This window comes from Myotis myotis, unplaced genomic scaffold (assembly GCF_014108235.1).
Source record: "Myotis myotis isolate mMyoMyo1 unplaced genomic scaffold, mMyoMyo1.p scaffold_m19_p_5, whole genome shotgun sequence".
Classification (NCBI taxonomy): Eukaryota; Metazoa; Chordata; class Mammalia; order Chiroptera; family Vespertilionidae; genus Myotis; species Myotis myotis.
Window position 1 is genome coordinate 102,682,898 of NW_023416357.1, and position 20,385 is coordinate 102,703,282.

Here is a 20,385-nt window from a genome sequence, read left to right on the forward strand (position 1 = left end):
GATTAAAGCAACACAACTTACTAGTTACCTTTGCTGGTAAATATCACAGAATTGGCCAGTTAAGGCTTTTTTGCCAAACTAATCACCTAGCCTAAGGTCTCCAAGTCTCTTCTGGAAACTGATTTATGGTCCAAAGGTTCTGGCCCAGAGGGCTTCAAAGCTTTATAAAGGGTGGCCTAAGCAAACCTTCCCTCCTCTTTGGTGCACCTGAGCAACTAACTTTTTGTCTAGAAAGGTGTCAGAAACAGACCAGAGTCAGTAGTCATTTATGTGAAGCTGGTGTTTAAGAATAGCTCTTTAGATATTATTAAACCTAAGAACTCAAGGTTCCCAAGTATCTCTTCTTCCCAATGTCAACAGGAAGAAAGTAAGACACATGAAAGATTTAAATAACCCAATTATGTATCTGGGTAGAGTTTTAGTCTTACAGAAGTCAGCGGGCCTTGCAGATAAATTAACTGTCCACATTAGTGTTGAAGAGCTAAGACTGAAATTTAAGGATGAGAGAGAAAAAAACACCCAAAACAATTCATAAGCAAAACCAGTCTGTGAAGAGACTGAGTCCAGTCCATTGTGAGTGAAAGGCAGATAGATCACCCCAGAGGATCAAGGTACAAAATCTCTCCATAAAGCCTAAGACTGAGAAAACTTTTTGGTTTTTGTTGACAGCTGCCGAGGGAAAGCACTCAAAATGTTTCAAGAAAAGACTGCAGAATACTCTGTGCCTGGGTGCAAAGGTCGTCTCGGGTTAGCAGCAATAGTCCCAAGAATGGAGACTAGTGTTTCGGCTTATGCCCAATGCACAGTTGGTTTTTGGCTTTCTTTCTGAGGCTCTGAACTCTGCTACTGTGTGGAGTGATTCCTAGATACCCAATTGGCTGGCAGGTCACCGATGCAACCAGGACTTGGAAGATCTCACTTCATCAGGAACCCTGTAGCCTTGCACCAGCTCCCCACCCAGCCCATCTGGAAGTTCCTCCAAAATTACGTAGGACTGTTCACCACGGCGTCACAGCCCCCCACAAAGATATGTCTCTCGGCAGTCTGGAAGGTGAGGTCCTCTGTGGCTCTTGTGGTGGCAGGGGAGCCTGAGCAGTGGCTTCAGATACACGACAGACCCTCTCCCCACCCCCGTTCCTTTGGGCTAAAGGAAACTATAATATTTGAAATCCTATCTCTCGAGTTTCTTATCTGGCTACAGGGGAAGCAATAGCTTCTCTAGTAGAAGGAGATGCTGGATTTGCCTCCAGGTGGATTCAGGACTTTGTTGTGAGATCGAGGACGTGGGCCCAGCCTGGGCTCATGGTTGTCAGCCGTGGGTGTGGGCTGGGGCTCCTGGGCAGAGTCTGCTTCTCTTGGGCCACCTTTCTCACCTGGCTCTTCTCTGGGCAAGGTGCTCATGGCAGCTGTGGGACAAAGCAACAAACCATCCATTAGAGGCTCCCCAACACCTGGATGGGCGAGCTGTGCACATGGACAGTCTGTGACATAGACCAGCTAGCAAGAAATGCATTCTGTAATGGGAAGACAGAAAAACAGAGCAAGGCTTCCGTCTGTGCCAAGAAGACTCACTGATTATTAGCAGAGGCCATTCTTGAACTGGGCATAAAGTGGGGCTCAGTACTATAAATAATCCTCGATACATTCCTAAATAATCTGAATACTTCTTTATATTGCTTGTTGGACTCCATTTCCCTTTTTCTCCACCAAAAATATAAAAAGCACACTATCTCAAAGCAAGCATGAACAGAGAGGAAGCCAGTCTTAACTGGAGGGTCTAGCAAGATGAGGCAAGGTTTTCTGACACTATTACTCTGGATGTTTTGAGTGAATGAATGAATTCCCACATATCTTGGTCGTCAACTGAGGGAAATGGTGACCCAAAGGCAGCAATCAGTGCTGTCAGCTTTGAGAACAACAGTGGGACTCCAAGTCTGACATCTAGCCTCACCATGGGGGCAGCTCACTCCCTGGGTGATGGATTGTGGAAGCACCAGCTCTCCCCACCACATGCAAGCCTCACATTCTTTCTGCTCATCATTCCTGTCCCTGCTCTTCTTATGCCCTTCTTTTCTGCATTAGTTCTCCTGGTGCTACCCGCAGTCACGAGGCTTTGGATCCCTGCCCTTCCCTACAAAAGACCAGCTTCTAGAATAGAACACCTTGGGTCTTAGGCCTAGGCTGATGAGTAATGACAAGTTGTGAAGAAAAATCAGTGATGAGCAGTTGAAAAGCTATCATCAGAAATAGCTGAGCCCATTTCCCTGGCCTTCTTTAAATCTTAAATCCTCAGCAATAAACACAACCTTGTTTTTCTCAGCTGGCTTGCAAGGGACACAGGAATATTACCTCTCATTCTCTGGGTGCACCAGCAACTCTTTCAGAGTGAGAGCACTCAGGGGAAGGGACAGGACACAAACTCACCTTTAAGGTCCAATTTTTGGTCTTCTCCTTCACACAAGAGCACATGGTCCTGCAACAAGGCAAACCCCAGGTCAATATGTGATTCAGAAACTTTTTACGATCATTCAGATGGACGATGAAAATCAAGACATAGATGGATGATTTGGGTTCATTTTCAACTTCTAAAAATGTTTTTATTATGGATAATTTAAAGCATAAACAAAGTAGCACTGTGAATCCCCTCATAACCCGCCGTAGAGCTGTAATGACATCAACTCATTGCCATCCTGGTCTCAGCCACAGTCTCCCAATTACAATCTCTCCACCCCCTTGTGGAATTATTTTAAAGCAAATTCTAGAAATTTCACTTACCCATAAATAATTCAAGACGTGGCTCTTAAAAATGTCCTAAAAACCAACCAAACACCCATAACACTCACACAATTACAAAAATAACTGATTCCTTAAATATCTAATACCCAAATTTTAGAAGATTAGGATGTTTTCAAGGCTCATCCATCTTGTAGCATGTATCAGAAATGTCATTCCTTTTTATGGCTGAATATCCCATTATGTATGTATAACACATTCTATTTATCCATTCACCTGTTGGTTGACACTTGGATTGTTTAATAGCATCGCTATAAGTACTGCTATTAAAATAGGTGTACAAATATTTGAATGCCTGTTTTCAAATTCTGGGAATATATACCTAAGAGGGGAATAGCTGGATCACATGGTAAATTCTATGTTTAACTTTTTCAGAAACTCCAACTGTTTTCCACATTGGCTGAACCATTTTACATTCTCAATAGCATTGTTGGTTTCAATTTTTCCATATTCTTGCCAACAAACAACATTTGTTATTTTCTGTTCTCGTTTTGTTTTTATAATGGTCATCCTCGTGGGTGTGAAGTGCTACCTCCTTGTGATTTTCATGTGCGTTTCCCTAAGGACTAAGAATGCTGAACATCTTTTCATGTGCTGATTGAAGAAACGTCTATTCAATCCTTTGTCCATTTTGAATTGGGTTGTCTTTTGTTGTTTGGTTGTAGGAATCCTTTATATAATCTGGATAGCAAACCTTCATCAGATATGTGATTTCATATATTCTATGGGTTGTGTTTTCATTCTCATGATAGTCTGTTTTTTTTTTAATATATTTTATTAATTTTTTTACAGAGAGGAAGGGAGAGAGATAGAGTTAGAAACATCGATTAGCTGCCTCCTGCACATCTCCCACTGGGGATGTGCCCGCAACCCAGGTACATGCCTTTGACCGGAATCGAACCTGGGACCTTTCAGTCCGCAGGCCGACGCTCTATCCACTGAGCCAAACCGGTTTCGGCGATAGTGGTTTTTTAAAAATTATTTTTTAATTACAGTTGACATACATATTAATTTCAGGTGTATGAAAAAGTGATTAGACATTTATATACCTTACAAAGTAATCACCCCTATAAGCCTATTACCCATCTGACACCATAGTTATTATAATATTGTTGACTCTTCACTATGCTGTACTTTATAGCCCGTGACTATTTTTTTTTAAATAGATTTTTATTGATTTCAGAGGAAGGGGGAGACAGAGACAGAGAAAGGAATGTCAATGATGAGAATCACTGATGGGATGCATCCTGCATGCCCCTCACTGGGAATTAAGCAGGCAATCTGGGCATGTGCCCTGACCGGGAATCTAGCAGTGATCTCCTGGTTCACAGGTTGACACTCAACTACTGAACCACACCAGCCAGGCCTGTGACTATTTTTATAACTGGCAATTTCCCTCTCATTTTTTTCACCCAGCACCCCAACCCCCCTCCCATTTGGCAACCACCAATTCGTACTCTGCATCTGAGTTTGTTCATTTACTTTGTTTCTTAGATTTTACATATAAGTGAATCATATGGTATTTATCTTTCTGTTTGACTTATTTCACTAAGCATAATACCTTCTAGTTCTATCCAAACTACCGTAAATGGCAAGATTTCATTCTTTTTTTATGGCTGAATAATATTCCACTGTATATATGTACATCTTTATTCATTTATCTATCAATGGACACTTAGGTTGCTTCCATATCTTGGCTACTGTAATTAATACCATTGATGGTATCTTTAAAATTTTTCTACTGATTGAGAGAGAGAAGGGGGAAGGAAAGGGAGGAAGGGAAAGGAGAGGAGAGGGAAATCGATTTGTCGTTCCATTTATTTATGCATTCATTGTTGATTCTTGTATGTGCCCTGACTGGGGATGGAACCACAACCTTGGCATAGCAGGACGATGTTCTAACCAACTGAGGTACCCGGCCAGGGCTGAAAGTTTTTAAATTTTAATGAAGTCCTATTTATTTGAAATTTTGTTGCCTTTATTTTTGGTGTCATATTTAAGCCACTATCAAATCTAGTAAGATCAAAAAGATTTGTCCCTAAATTTTCTTCCCAGAATTCTGTAGTTTTAGCCCTTAAATGTAGTCTTTGACCCATTTTTAGATAATGTTTGTATATGGTGTAAGGTAAGTGTATATGGTGTAAGGTAAGGGTCCACCTTCATTTTTTGCATGTGCATATCCAATTTCCCCAGCAACATCTGTTGAAGTGACTGTTCTATTCCCCAATGAATGATCGTGGCACCCTGTGGATATTACCACTTAACCATAAACGTGAATTTATTTCTTAGTTCTCAATTTTATTCCACTGGTTTATTTGTCTATCTTTTTTTTTTTTTTTTTTTTTAGTCTTAGCTCATGAGTTTATGGCAGTTTTGGCTGGAAACAGCAGGAAAATCATCAACTAAGATACATGATGGGAGAAGTGAAAGGTTGGTTAATAAATGTATATTTTTTGAGTATTTACTGTCTACTATATATACTATATATACTGTAGTACTTTGTGGGATGTCTACAACTTACAAAGAATATGATTATCTAGCCCATGCCTCAAAAAATAAAATAAACAAACAAATAAAGCAACAAAGAAGAGGAAGGCATAATTATCTAATGTAAAGATATAAAACAAGTCTTACTGATACCACTCCACTTAGCAGTGACTGCATAGCATAGCACTGAAAATATATGGTGAGAAGTTCTGGATTGTTTGAAAAAGAGTTATTAATTAGTTGGTTTTTCCTGCTGATTTCAGGGTGATATGGATACCTATGTGGGCACCCTATCTTCAGGTATAATACCCTTGACCCGTATTTCACACAAATTATAACATTCCATCCTCGTTACCTTCCTATTGTGGACAGTTATTCTTTCTTCCTCTAAGAAAGCCTCCCTTCACTTCATAATAGCATTTTCTACTTGTGACAATTTGCTCTAGCCCTTCTTCAGCCCAATAGCTCTAGAGGAAGATGCCAATCACAATATCCTATTCTGCTAACTGTGGGTAGTGGGTAAGTAAAACAAATTGGGCCAGAGGCCTCCACTAGGATTTTTGAATTATAGCTAAATAGAGGGTTGAATGTCCTTTCTTGGTGGGTAAAGTGGAGATGTGAACTTTAAATATTTAAATTCTTAACTCATGCTACATACTTTTTATAAAATTTCATAGGTATTCAAATTTACACTATATATATGAGAAAGAAAGACATATTCTACTACTCTTTCAGGAATGAGAATCCAGTGCCATACAAATAATTAAATAAGGTTCTAAGTTGTATTGCCGGAGTCCAACCCCAGCAGGTCCAGGGGTCCCCAAAGGTGTGGACGGAGTCGGCGAAGAAGGAATGACACGGAGACAGCGTTCAGTTGATCAGCAGCCTAGCCAGGATCTCTAGCCAGGATCTCCAGCCAAGTTCTGGTCTCTATTTGTCTATCTTTATGTCAGCGTCACACAATTTTGATTACTATAGTAAATTTGAAATTGCGAGGAGTAAACCTCCAACTTCGTTCTTCATTTTCGAGGTTGTTCGACTCTTCGGGTCCCTTGAAATTCCATATGAGTTTTAAAATGGGTCTATTTTTTTAAAAAAAGCATTGTTGGGATTTTGATAGGGATTGTGTTCTTAAGTCTTTTTTTAAAAAATTAGAATATCCCTCCACACTGCTACTAATTTCCCATATTTTCAATAACTCTGAATCTCTGTGGTATCAACTAATATGAGGTTTGATCTCATTCGGTCCTGTTTTTTTTTGATAATCAAAGGTGGTCTATTATGAGTCCTATAATTTTTGGTTTGTCTCTCATTTTGTGACGTTAAGAACCACTGATGATCACTGCCTAGATTCACAATTTCATTACAACTCTGCAGAATGGTGATATTTGAATTCTGATATTCCTTCTTCACTTACAGGCTAGAGTACTTTTATAAAAGGCAAATTTGCCTTAAAAACTGTTATCCTGAAGTACAATTCATGCAGAAAATGCTGTCTAAATGCTTGATTCTGTCTTGGTCGTTGTGGCTAGGTTGATTGAGCATATCCCGTGCTGAGAGGTTACTGGTTCAATTCCTGGTCAGAGCACATGCCGGGATTATGGGCTCAATCCCCAGTAGTGGGAATGCAGGAGGCAGCCGATTAAATGTTTTGTTTTTCTCTCTCTCCCTCCCTTCTCCTCTCTCTAAAGTCAGTAAAAACATATTTAAAACAAACAAACAAATGTTTGACTCTCTTAGCAGTTTTCATGATATTGAGTTGATCCTCTGTCATTCTCCAAAGGTGATAAATAAGATTTTAAAAAGTAGCCCTATCCAGTTTGACTCAGTGGATAGTGTTAGCCCTCAGACTGAAGGATCCTGGGTTTGAGTCTGGTCAAGGGCATGTACCTCGGTTGCAAGTTTGATCTCCACATGCAGGAGGCAACCAATTGATGTGTCTCTCTCCCATCAATGTTTCTCTCTCTCTCTCTCCCACTCTCTCTAAAAATCAATGGAGAAGTATCCTCGGGTAAGGGCTGACCAGAAAAAAAAAAAAGATTTAAAAAAGTGTAAGTAGGGAACCCATGAATTCTAAATACTTGGTGAATTTTAGTCCAATGCAGTTGTACTTATCAACAGCCATTAAAAATTGTGAAATTTTTGTGAAACATAAGCTTCTCTGTTGTATGAACAATTCTGTAACTATTCTTGCCACCCCTCAGTGTTGTGCAGAGAAGAGCAGCCGCCTATCTGCAGTGGGCAGTTGCTGCTATCAACACACTAAGACCAGTTTCCCCCAGGGCTCCATCATCACGAGGATGAAATCTATTTCTCCGATGACTCAGGGGAGTTTCAAAACTCAATTACTAATGACTGCACCCAGGAAAACCAACGTCACCCTTCCTGTCTATTCCTAATAACATGTCCAAGCTGCCTCAGGGCCTTTGAGAAAAAGAGCCTGGCTCAATGTTTGCTGTTCTTTCTATGCCTACTATCCGAATGGAGTCCATACCTTGGGTTTGTTGGGATGTGCCAAGGGTAAAGTAGCCGTCACTGGGGACCCAAAAATGTCACTGGTCTTCCCACCAGGCGGGTTCAGACGCTGTCGAGTGTGCACAGGCATGGATTCTTCAAAGATACCACTTCCTTTTCCCCCTGCAGAGACAACACAGAGCAGTGAGCAATCCAGAACACCTCCCTGCTCCTGCCTTTCACACTCATCACTTCAGAGAGCTCCTCTTAGTAACACCCTAGTCCCGTCCTGATTTCAGGCCAACAAGGGGGGGATAGTGAGTCCCTAAAGACCTAACCCCTTTCCCAGGTGCCTGCTGGGGCCTTCATTTTGGAACTGAGCTGAACTGGGAGGCAAGACGGTGAGAGGGCATAAAGCAGCATCCCCTCCCGCCCCCAATTTCTTTACCCCTGAACTTTTCATGCTTTTTTTGTTAAAGAATCTTCTTCATTAAACCCATGAAATGTTCTTTAGCAAGTTAAAAGCAAAAAGTTTCTAAGTTTTTAGGTCAGACAGAAAGGAATGAATTTAATAACATGTCCTGTTACAGGCAAAGCTGTAATCTGGAAAATAACATTTAGTAGTAATTTTCTGACCTCATTCTGGCTAGAATTTCCAGTGACAAGTAGATATGTCAGCAAAACACAGACATTTAACATCTTTGCTGCCAACTCTAAGTCATCTGATAAGACATAATGAAGACATGCATCTAAGATGTAACTTCGTATAAGCTGATGAGTAAGGCCTGGCCATGAAAAGTAAATGTTTAAATGCCCCACATTAAGTAGAAAGATGGCTACTATACAATACCAATATGTCATTTATTCACTGGGCAAACACCACACATGCACTTCCTTTCCAGAGTGCTCTGCTAAACGCTGGGACCATTGTCATCATGGCCCTGGTGCACCAACAATATTATAGGAGGAAAGAAGATGCACTCCATTAAATAGCTATACGACTGTACAGAGGTTACTTGGCCTTTTTGTGCCCCAAATTCCTCATCTGTAGACTGGGGGTAATAAAAGGATCTTCTTCACAGCACTGAGAGGATTCAATGACTTACTGTAGCTCATATGTCAGATGCTTCGAACAATGCCTGGGACATAAATGCTCAATAAATGTTGGCTGTATTTTCTCTGTATTGGACATACTGTTCAGTGAAAAATGGTGTAAAACAATCTACCTAGCACACAACATCTTAATGTAAAATAAAGGGGGGGGGGTATTCTTTTTTGCTTATATCTGAATAAGGAAAAGTGATTACAGTCGTTTCTTGGCTACAATAACCCACACTGCTTCAAAAGAAGGCCATGAATGCTAAAAACAGTATGAATGACGAGTCCCGTGGGAGCTCAGAGAGCAGGAGGCTCCTCGGGGATTTGTTCTCTCGATAGCCTGCCGACCCTGCTGTTGGAGTGGATTCTAGAGCAGAGTGGATGCCCAACTGGTGCGGCTCAGAGGGTGAGTGTCAACCTATGAACCAGGAGGTCACCAGTCTGATTCCGGTCAGGGCACAGGCCCGTGTTGTGGGCTCAACCCCAGCAGGGGGAATGCAGAGGCAGCTGATCAGTGATTCTCTCTCATCATTGATGTTTCTATCTCTCTTCTTCCTCTCTGAAATAAAAAATAAATAAGTAAATGAAATAAATAAATAATAAATAAAGCAGAGTGGCCTTCCAGGATGCCAGTCCTCCAGGGCAGCCCAAAAGGTTGGTGACCGCTCTCTAGGGGACACGTAGAATCATGGTGCACAGAAAGGAGCGACTGGACTGCAGTTCCCTGCCTTTGCTGGTTGGGAGGACACAGAACACGCGGGCCTGCTCTGCAGGAAAATGTGCAGACGCACATTCATATAACATCAGGGTGATTACAAACCTGAACCTTGGCTATGGACCTCCCAAGGAGCCACAGACACCACGCTGGGAACTCTGGGGATGGGAAATCAGCTCTGCATGGTGTTAAGGACAGCTGAGCTATGGCCAGACTGATGGATGGAGACCCTGTTCAGTCACTTCCTGGTGAGCCGGGACAAGTGACCTCAACTTTCTTTTGTCCCCATTTTCTCAACTCTAACAAGGTATAAGTAATAATACCTTCCTGGGGCAGCCGGTGAAATACATGCGGGAACATGCTGCCAGGCTGTCATTAACAGTGTGCTGTTAGCAAAAACGTCTAGGCCACAAGGTGAAGAAAAAGTAACGCTTGAGGTCATCCCCTTATTGCGTTGTTTCTGGTGATGCTGAAGTGAATTATCCTGTCCTATATAATAAAAGGCTAATATGCACATTGTCCCCTTGACTGGGAGTTCGACCAGGGGGTGGGGCCAGCTGGCCAACTGCCCGCAGCCCCACCCATGCACAAATTTGTGCACCAGGCCTCTAGTTTTTAAAATGAATATTCAGCTTTTAAAAAAAGTTAGATAAAAGTAACTCAATATGAAGGTTTTGGCTAGAGCCACGCTCATTTAAAAACATTTTCTAAATTGTTAAACGTAACAGAAAAGTTCATAAGATACAACTATCACAAATAAAGACAAAGCAAACACCCACATACCTACCAACAGATTGTATTGATGCCACCAGCTCACAGAAACCTGAGTATTCCTTTCACATCACTCCATGCCTCAATTTTCTAGAAACTGCAAACTTATTTATTTTAGGTTTTACTGTGTATATGTCCAACCCTATAGCTCTGTTTTTGAACTTCAATTAGTCATGTCTATTACTCAATATTTTACCTGAAAGATGAATTCAGCTTTCCAGATAGAAAAGGTGCTTAATCCATCCATAACTGAAGAAAAATAAATTTAAGATATATGATGGTAGAGTGTGAGGAGCAACATCACATGGGTGAACCCATTTAATGGGTGAACACTGGGCCACCCATTAAAGACTAGTTGGAAGTATCTATCAGTATTTTAAATCACTCAACACTTCTATTCTGAGTAATTTATCCCAGTAGATATACTCAGGAGGTAAGGTTGGAGCTCTGGAGTCAGAAAAGCCATATGCAAAAGCTAGCTCTGCTACCAATGAGTTGTGGGGCTTAACACACCTGTGAACTGCCCTGAGCCTCAGTTTTCTCCATGTCAAGGGGGTAATGCCACTACCTCCTAGATTTGTACAGAGAATTAAATAAATACCTGCAAAGCATTTAGCATACTCCCTGGCAGATATTAAACCCGCACATATCAATCACTGTTAGACCACCAGGAAAAACAATCTGTAGAAGATCTAAACAAGGCCAGTAGCAAAGCACATAAATGAGGAGTAAATGACACACTGGGTATGACAATCCTTGGTAAATTTTCCGTGACTCACGTACTAAGTCACACACTCTGCCCTTCACACTTTTCTCAATCAGGCCCTCTCATTGATGGGCTATGCTGGCTAAGTCTGCAAGACTAAATAAGAAACAAAGGCAGGCGTTTAGGTCTGGGGTTGTGGATACAACTAGCAGTTTTCCACTTCCAGCTTCCCTTGAGAATTCATCACATTTAATTTTTTTTAAAAACTGATTTCAGTTCAGCCAGTCTGGCTCAATGGTTGAGTGTCGACCCATGAACCAGAAGGTCACGGTTCGATTCCCAGTCAGGGCACATTGTCTGGGTTGCGGGCTTGATCCCCAGTGTGCGGTGTGTGCAGGAGGCAGCCAATCAATGATTCTCTCTCATCACTGATATTTATCTCTCTTTCTCCCTCTCCCTTCCTCTCTGATATCAATAAAAAAAACCAAAAACCCATTTCAGGAAGAGGGAGAGAAACATCGAGGAGAGAGATATATCGATCAGCTACCCCCTCCAAGACCCCTACTGGGGATCAAGCCCCCCAACCTGGGCATGTGCCCTGACTGGGAATTGAACTGGTGACCTTTTGATGTATGGGATGACGCTCAACCAACTGAGCCACACCAGCTGTGCTCATCACAGATAATTTTAAAGAGCACTTGGCAGGACAGAAAACAAAGCTCAAATAACAGGACCACAAGAAGGAGGAACTCAGCAAAAGGAATCATGCTGGTTGTTAATACACCTTGTAATCATGAACGACAGGCTTTCTCACTCTCAAGTCAAGAGGGGCCCAGGGTGGCCACTGGGCACGAGAGCTGGGGGATCATACCAGAAAAGTTTGTAAGACACAACCATCACAAAGACAAAGCAAACACATAACCACCACTGGATTGTATAGATGCTACCAGCTCTCAGATTCCGAATAGCACTGTCCCCAAGTTGCAACACTTTCCAGGGAACCTGACACCCCAGGGACAGCTCGATATGCACTCTGCTGAGGCAAAGCCAAAGGAGCTGGCTTGTCCACCTTCAGGTGCCTGAGATTTGATTCAATCGGCCACATGACCCATTGTTATGCTGTTACTGGTACAAAGGATGTGCAGGGCTGACCCCTCCTGGCCCTACACCCATAAACTGGATAGTGAGAACACTACTCAGTAAAACTCCCCGCTTCTCTACTATAACTATATCTACACTTCCCTGTCCCCCAACAAATCAAACAAAACACTAGCTTTTGAATCTACTGCTTTTGTTTCTTTGGGTTTGGTCAAGAAGTATGTGCACTGGTCGAATACACACACACCTAGAACTGAGGTGGAGTGGCAAGCAGCTCTAGCTCTGGTTCTGCTTGATTTTATTATTTGTCTGAAATACTGATTCCTATGTCTAGCCTCAAAAATCTTTAAAGATGGAATGAACCTTCCTTTTCCTCATAGATACAGACAGGGGAGAGCTCCTTAGGTAACCAGCACCGTATGATCAATCAACTGGACAGTCTACTAGCCAAGGAAAACATTGTTCTAAGATGCTCTCCCACTATACCCACCAGAATGTGGCTAAGAACTAAGAGACGTGTGCTAGACCAAGTCATCCTTTTAGAGTTTTAATCCCACCAACAAGCTGACTAAAAAATACCCTTTCTTCTTGCCCTGGCGGCTCACTTGGTTGTTCTGTGCACCAAAAGGTTGCAGGTTCGACCCCAGGCAGGGTGCGAAAGGGAGGCAAATTGATCAATGTTTCTCTCTCACATCAATATTTCTCTCTCCCAATCTAAGAATCAATAAAAACATATCTTTGGGTGAGGATTAAAAAACAAACAGCCCTAGCCAGTTTTGCTCAGTGGTTAGAGTGTCAGCCCACAGACCAGAGGGTCTCAGGTTCAATTCCCAGTCAAGGGCACGTACCTTGGTTGCAGGATTGATCCCCAGCCCCATTCAGGGCGCATACAGGAGGCAACTAGTCAATGTGTCTCTCACATCAATGTTTCTTTTTCTCTCCCTCTCTCCTTCTCCCCTCCTTCTCCCTCCCTTCCACTCTCTCTCTAAAAATCAATGGAAAAAAATACCCTCAGTTGAGGATTAAAAAGACAAATAAACAAGCAAACAAAAAAACACCTAAGAAAATTGTTTAAAAAAATTTTTTTATTGGTTTTTTTAAAAAAGAGAGTGAGAGAAAAACATTGATCAGTTGCTTCCTACACACCCCCTACTGGGGATTGAGTCCACAACCCAGGCATGTGCCCTGACAGGGAATCGAACTGGCGACCTCTAGATGCATGGGACAACACTTAACCAACTGAGCCACACTGGCCAGGGCAAGAAAAATGTTTACATGTGTAACCTGTACACAATTTCAGGAATCTCAAGGAGTCCATGGTACAACTGGGAGAGTCTCCCTGGCCGGAGCCAGTATTCCACCATCAGCCTTTGCATTCTCAGTGCCTACACCCAGCCAATGTCTGTTGCTACAGAGGGAGAATTCAAGGAATGACTGAGCAACCCTTTCTCACATTCTAGAACTCTGATGGCAATGGATAACCTATACCAGAAGATATGTGAAAGGATTAAAGAAAAAGAAAATTTTATCAAAAGAGCAGCTTCATAAGGACAAGTAGAGGCCAAAGGACCAATGAGTCACAAAAGCCTATACCTGGGGGGTTGGTCCTCTTAGGCATGTTCTGAGGTTCTTCAGTTGGTCCAAAAATATTCGATGCCATCCTGTTGGGTCGACTTGAAGGAACAACTTCGTCTGGACTTCCGAAAAGATCACTCGATGCGCCTCCGGGGGGATGCATGCCCCTGCAAGCACAGAGCAAGCATGAGAAATGGAGGCTGACCTGGATTTCAATGTCCATAATTAACATCTATGAAAAAATTACACACCGCAACTACTCCAAACTGGCGTGACTAGTTTACAGATGGCTTTATGGCAAACTTCCTCTACTGCCCTTAAGGCTTCCTTAAAAGTTTTCTCTGTATGTCTTGGTTACGCCAAAAACCCACTTGAAACGTGTATATTTTTTAAATTATTCCTGGGACCTCTTATAAGTTTCTCTAAAACAGGTAAATTGAGCCACATTCAGAATTTAATACAAATTTTAATTAGCATACAGTAAATATATTCAGTGGTGTTTAAGACTGTAGCTTACTATATGCCAACTATTGTTCCAAAGACCTTACACACAGCCCTCTAAGGCAGGCATTGTTTTCACAGACCATGCATCTGAGATGAAGAGAAATCACAAGATAGGGTCACACAAGGAGTGGCAGAGCCAGGACCCAAGCCCAGGCAGGCTGGATCTGGAGCTTGGACTATGCCCTAATGCCTCTTAAAGCCCTCCAAGAAAAAACGAGGGGGAAGCTCACCATTTAACCACAGATCAAGTCTGACCCACAGAGTTGGTCTTCAGAAGGGCAGCCACCGGCCACTGTGGCTAGTGAGCACTTGGATGTGGAAGTAAGGACTTAAGTGTACTGTAACTGTAGACTACACACTAGATTTCAAAGACAAAAAGGCCAAATATCTCTTTAATCTTGACATTTATATAGATCACAGGTTGAAACAGTGCTTTGTACATATTAGGTTGAATTATGTCTATTAAAATTAATTTTTTCTGATTCTTTTTACTTTTAAAAATGTGGCCACTAGAACATTTAAAATTCCTTATGTGGCTCACACTTTTACTGGCAAGTGTCACCTTAGACCATGGGGAGTGCCACCAACATTAATCCAGGTGAGTCCTGAGAATCTACACCAAGATAATCATCTCTGGTCCTCCAGTCCAGTATAACCAGTGAAATGTTGAACACCTGCAAGCACCACTGTTCATTTCAGATCAACACATATGCACCATGTCATCTCTAAAACATCTACGGTTGCCCTAGTTGGTTTGGCTCAGTGGATAGAGCGATGGCCTGCAGATTGAAGGGTCCCAGGCCCAGGTTTGATTCCAGCCAAAGGCTCATGCCTGGGTTGTGGGCTTGGTCCCCAGTAGGAGGAGTGTAGGAGGTTGCCAATCAATGATTCTCTCTCATCACTGATGTTTCTATCTCTTTCTCCCTCTCCCTTTCTCTCTGAAATCAATAAAAATATATTAAAAATAAAATAAAACACCTATGGTTGATTAGTTTTAATTAAAGACATTTTAATTTATTTCAGAGAGGAGGGGAAAGGGAGAGAGAAATGTCAATGAGAGAATCATTGATAGGCTGCCTGCCGCATGCCCCACACTAGAATTGAGCCCACAACCTGGGCGTGTGCCCTCGACTGGGAATGGAACTGTGACCTCCTGGTTCTTAGGTTGACACTCAGCCACTGAGTCACGCCAGCCGGGCTGGCTGATTTTTATTATTTTTTTTAGTCTATTTAATTAAAGCTGGGGACAGTCAAACAGGAAGGGCTTAGGACAGAAGAAATAACAGAAGAGAGACGAGGCAGGCTGCTTTGGCTCACTGGAAACTCGGAGAAAAGGGGCCTTGGAGACAGGTCAGGGGGTGAGCCTGGGATGAGCTGCTGCTGCCCGTTGCTCTCCTGGGGTCCCTTAGAGTTTAGGAGATGCGCACCTGAGAGAAAAGAAAGGTGCAGGCGTGCTTTCGAGAGGAATAGTGTACATGAGGGTTGATTTTAATTGAACACCTACAAAGAATAGTGGCATTCCCACTGTTCAGCCAACAATAGCAGTGTCTACCTGAAGTGTCCCCCTTGGGAGGATTTTGTTGTTGTTGTTGTTTAAAGTATTACAAATAGTAGTGCATGTGTCTCCTTTTCCCCCCATTGACCTCCCCCACCCCCGGCACATGCCCTCACCGCCCTAGTGTCTGTGTCCATTGGTTATGCTTATATGCATGTATGCAAGTCCTTTGGTTGATCACTTACCCCATCTTGGGAGGTTTTAAAGTGAACATTTCAGAAGAGGAAGATTAGGACCTTGAGTCACTGTTGCAATAACTAAAGAATTAAATTTTCACAAAGCTCTACCCTGATACCTTGAGTTTGTCTAGTTTCACAAAGCAGCAACACAGTGAATTCAAAGCATCTTTTTAGAACACCTAGAAAGATTTTTTTAAATGCATCTTAAAGGAGAAAGGGGCCTACTGAAATTGAGTTTTAAACTGGTGCGTGGTCCAGGCTCTTTCGCAAGTCCCAAGCAACAACAACATTTAGAAACAGATGAAATCACAGAGCTCACCACCACATGAATGCTCGGATTCGAGGCGAGTCCTCACTGGAAAGCTATATAAACGCGGTCACAGATTTAGTTCACAAAAATAGGATATTTAAATGTTTCCTCAAAAGAGCTAGAATGGGAGCTAATCATTCACTGCAATTTAAAGTGAACAGCTCTGAGATTCCATGGCTGTAAAGCAGGACTGCAGAAAGCACTCGTCTGCTCTACAGGGCAGACATGCCAGCCCCGGCCTGGGGAGACCAGCAGGCCAGCTGTTCCCCACAGAAGCCAAGAGTGCAACTTGCAGGCCTTCCATGTGGTGCCCATAGTCCCTGTCTGCTTCAGAGGATGGCAAAGGTGGGTGCCTGGTCAGCAGTTAGCGTTTCCTTAAGGATTTAATGAAGGAAAAAAATTACTTCAGTTTGAGGGGAATTTTTTTTTAAACTAACCAATAACTAGACTTAAAAGACTTAATAGGACTGATGATGCACTTTATTGGTGGACACGGGGAGGCCATCTGACGCCTGTATGTATTTATAAGTCAGAGAGAGAGCCCAGATCACAATGATATTCTTCATATTTTGCTTGGCTAGCTACAGCAGGTACAACCTGCTTGGGTCTTCACAGCCATCTCTTTGAAAAAGGGAATAGAGACCTGTAATCTTCAGAACGGATTTGAATTTAACACCATCTCATGCTGGCATCAGTTAAAATTCTCATTTTACTAACTCATTCGAAACATGGCTCTTCTTTCAAACCCTAAAGGTCCCAGAAAATTGTCAGACCAGATTCTGGGTAGACTCATCTTGATTCAAAGCTCTTAGGACGCTTTCTTGACTCTCACATTCTACATTCTTGGATCTCCCAAGTCTCCGCAGCCTCTCACCCTTGCTTCATTCAGTTCAACTCATGTCCTCTGAGCACCTATCGCTGGCAAGCCTGTGCCAGACACTGCCGATAGAAAGGTGAGTGAGAGCAAGTCCTTGGCCTAGAGAAACTTCAGGTGTGCTGGGAAAATAGAGCTGTGATGGGTGGTTTCAGTGTTCTGTGAGCGATGCCATAGAAGCGCTGAATGCTAGCGGAACTCCAAAGGCATCCGTGGCGAGGCCCAAACTGAGTTTGCGATCTGTGAGGAAAGAGCCTTTGGGGCACAGGAGATAAACCACAGCTCTATTTGAAATGCTGAAATGTTAAATGGGGGTGGTGGAAATATAGTGTTTATTCTATTACTCTCTGTACCTTTGTGAATTTTATTTTCCTTTGAAAACAAGTGAAGAAAAGGCTAGTGGTGCCAATAATACCACAGCAGAGATTCCTGTGCATAACAGCCAAGCTCCCTGGAAGAGGCAGCGACTATCTCCATCACAAAGGCAGGTTCACAGCCATACTGGGGCAGTCATACACACACGGCCCAGGCTGCCCAACAGGGTCTCAAAGAAATGGGGCCAAGAGTTAGACAGACATTTCAGTAAGAACAGAACCCACAAAGGCTCAATCAGTTGCACTGTTAACACTATGACACTAGTTTTGGGGAGGGGGTGGGAATACTAGTGCGCAAAGACATATTGGGGATGAAACCACATGGTGGGGCTTCCTTCCGGTTACTTCTTCATTTTGTAATATCCGTTCAATATATTTCAACAAAGATATTCAAAATACAAGAGGAACTAAGGGGCATGTGACAAGAAGAGCAAACACGCAGCTCAGGGACTATGTACAGCATGAGCAGAGACCTTCCGAGATCTTGTCCCTGTGCCAGGAAAGCTTTAGGGGATTGGTCAGGGTTGGATTAAAGCAGTGAAACAGACTTGGATTAAATTCCTTATAGCTTAAAGGAAAGACCCTAGATGAATGATGGCTAAACTAAAATGCTTTCATAGTTCAAAATCCCTTTAACACAAAATCATCCCTCATCAAGAATACAGAGATACAGGTCTGAGAGAAGAAAACCTGGCTGGGTGCTCGATCCTACACCACCCCTGGGTTCCCTCCCAGCAGAGCCAATTAAAGTGTGAGTCCTACAACGCCCTAGTTAATCAACTCCTCTAAGAAGGGGGTCAAAAGCTAAGCTTCCAAGGGATCCCAAGCAGAGCTTCCAATTACATGTAATCATCCAATTACGACTCCTTTTCCTTCTTCAATGTCCTGAAAGGAAGACTTTTCTCTTTTTTTCATAATGTCCTCTCCAAAAATGAGTCTCCCGGAGAAGTGTGGAGTACTACCTTAGAGCACCAGCTCTGCAGTGAACGAAGTCAGCCTTCTCTCCGTGACTCATGGCGTTTTCTCCTTAACCAACATTTCCTGGGCATCCAGTGCCAGGCAGTGTAAACAAGAGGGAATGTACTTAATGAACGCAACTGGAAAAGTGCTGGGAAGAAGCTGGTGTGGGTGGGGCAGAACAGCAGTTACCAGGCAGCAGAAACTTGATTCATCCATCCTGCTGCCCCCCTATCCATACAGAATTAGATGCAAGTGACTAGTAGTCATTGTGCCATAGGTTAATGACTACTTATTTCGTTAAGTGTACTGAATACCGACCTAACTCCCCCGAGTTTACAGTCTTTTATTTAGTAGCTAGTATCTAGTCTACTCGGCATTTATCTTAACGGTGCTCACACACACATTCTCTTCTACTCTGGTGGGAAGGCTGGGCCACTGAAGAGCTCTCACAATAAAGAGAACTCTTGGGCACCTGAAGACCCAAAACTCCCCAGTGCAAGCTGGCGGCTCCCCGGTGGCATGACACACCTGGCCAGCTCTGACAACTCTAACTTATCTGACTCACAATACACAGAGCACTTTAAACTTGAGAAGAAAGCGTGCTGCCCTGGCCACTGCGGTTGGGTTGGGCGAGGTCCAATGCAAAGGTCAGGATCCAGGCCCAGGTTCCTGGCTTGATCCCGGGCAGGGAGGGAGTACTCTGCTCTCACATGGATGTTCCTCTCTCTCTCCCTAATTCTCTCTCTAAAAAAAAATCAATTAAAAAAAATCTCTAAAAAAGAAAGAAGGCGTGCTGCGGTGTATTCCTGAACGTGGCCGCCCAGCCGAGACCTGCAATGGGAATCTCCGTTTCTATTACGTGTCGTCCTGCCTGGTTCACCAACAAAGCAGGGAGGGCAGTACCGGGCCTACCTCGCGGAGCTGCGGGATTAGGGGAGGGCTCCACCTGGCTCCGCGGCTGCGGGATTAAGGACGGGAACGCCCGGCTACCGGGCTGCGGGGTTAGGAGTGGGCTCCAGCTGGCCCCACAGGTCTGCGCTGTTTGGGGAGGATTTCAGGATGGTGACCTTCCCGAGGCCCGCCCACCAGCCACCAGGCACCGGCAGGGTGCCCCGCAGCTCAGCACACACCCGCCTGGTCCGGGCGCACGGAACTGCCCACCCGAAGCAGCAGACCATCTGCCGGTATCTTTTCGGGGCGCTATAGACGAAAAATGTGCAAAGGCGCACCTCAGGCCCTCAGCCCGGACGCTGGCGGACCCCGGAGCACATCCGCGTGCGCGCCCATCTCTCCGACGCGGAAGCGGAGGCCGTGCGTGGTTTTGTGAGATCACCCGCAGGCCTTCCCCCGCCGGCCACACCGCTCCCGCGCCCTCGCCTTCGCCAACACCCGTGCCCGCGCCTCACCTGGAGCTGGCTCGGCCGCCCTCGCTCTCCGGAACGTGGAACATGTCGCCCGCTGCTCCGTGCCTGGTCGTCTGCCGCGCCGCGGTTCCCGCCCGGCAACGCGCAGCTAGAGGATCACCCGCCCGCGCTTAAAGGACGATGCCGGTGCCAGTCATGCCGCCACACCCTATCGCGGCGCGTGGCCCCGCCCCCGCTCCAAGACGCGAGGGCGTGTAGAGGGCCGTGCTCGCAGCCGATTGGTGAGAGCAGGTGCCGCTGACGGCGTCGGGTGTCGGCATTGGGCAGCAGGCCGGCAGAAGGCAGGCTGCCCCTGAGGTGGGCGGGGTCAGGACGTAGGTCCGTGCCCCTAGCGGCCAGGCCAGATGCCCCTCCCCCTCCCCACGGGAACCTCTCCCTGGGCGGGAGCCGGAGCGACCCGACCGACAGGGGAGGGATGGACAAGCAGGGGTGGGAGGAACAGGGTAAAGTCTACTTTCCTTAGGCGGCAACCTCTGCCCCAAGGCCTCTGACCCGCTGCTTACGGATT

At 44.3% G+C, this 20,385-nt stretch overlaps 1 protein-coding gene across 2 annotated transcripts; it reads right to left on the bottom strand.

Moving 5' to 3' along the window:
• Positions 1-384: 384 nt before the first annotated feature.
• JPT2 (Jupiter microtubule associated homolog 2) lies at positions 385-20,017 on the bottom strand. Of its 2 annotated transcripts, XM_036308752.1 has the most exons (6): positions 19,860-19,991; positions 16,255-16,619; positions 13,716-13,864; positions 7,775-7,917; positions 2,425-2,473; positions 385-1,406 (listed from the first exon to the last, which is right to left on the bottom strand). In XM_036308752.1, the coding sequence occupies exons 2-6, from the start codon at positions 16,260-16,262 to the stop codon at positions 1,219-1,221; spliced, it is 537 nt and encodes a 178-aa protein (XP_036164645.1). In that variant the 5' UTR covers positions 16,263-16,619; positions 19,860-19,991; the 3' UTR covers positions 385-1,218. The 2 variants fall into 2 exon arrangements, with proteins under 2 accessions (XP_036164645.1, XP_036164644.1); XM_036308751.1 differs by lacking the exon at positions 16,255-16,619 and having other exon boundaries at positions 19,860-20,017.
• Positions 20,018-20,385: the final 368 nt, after the last annotated feature.

Coding starts and splice junctions, on each gene's coding strand:
- JPT2 (XM_036308751.1), bottom strand. CDS start 19,903: ATGTTCCACGTTCCGGAGAGCGAGGGCGGCCGAGCCAGCTCCAG. Junction 13,865..19,859: donor GGCGGCCGAGCCAGCTCCAG/GTGAGGCGCGGG, acceptor CTGTGCTTGCAG/GGGCATGCATCCCCCCGGAG. Junction 7,918..13,715: donor TAAGAGGACCAACCCCCCAG/GTATAGGCTTTT, acceptor TTGTCTCTGCAG/GGGGAAAAGGAAGTGGTATC.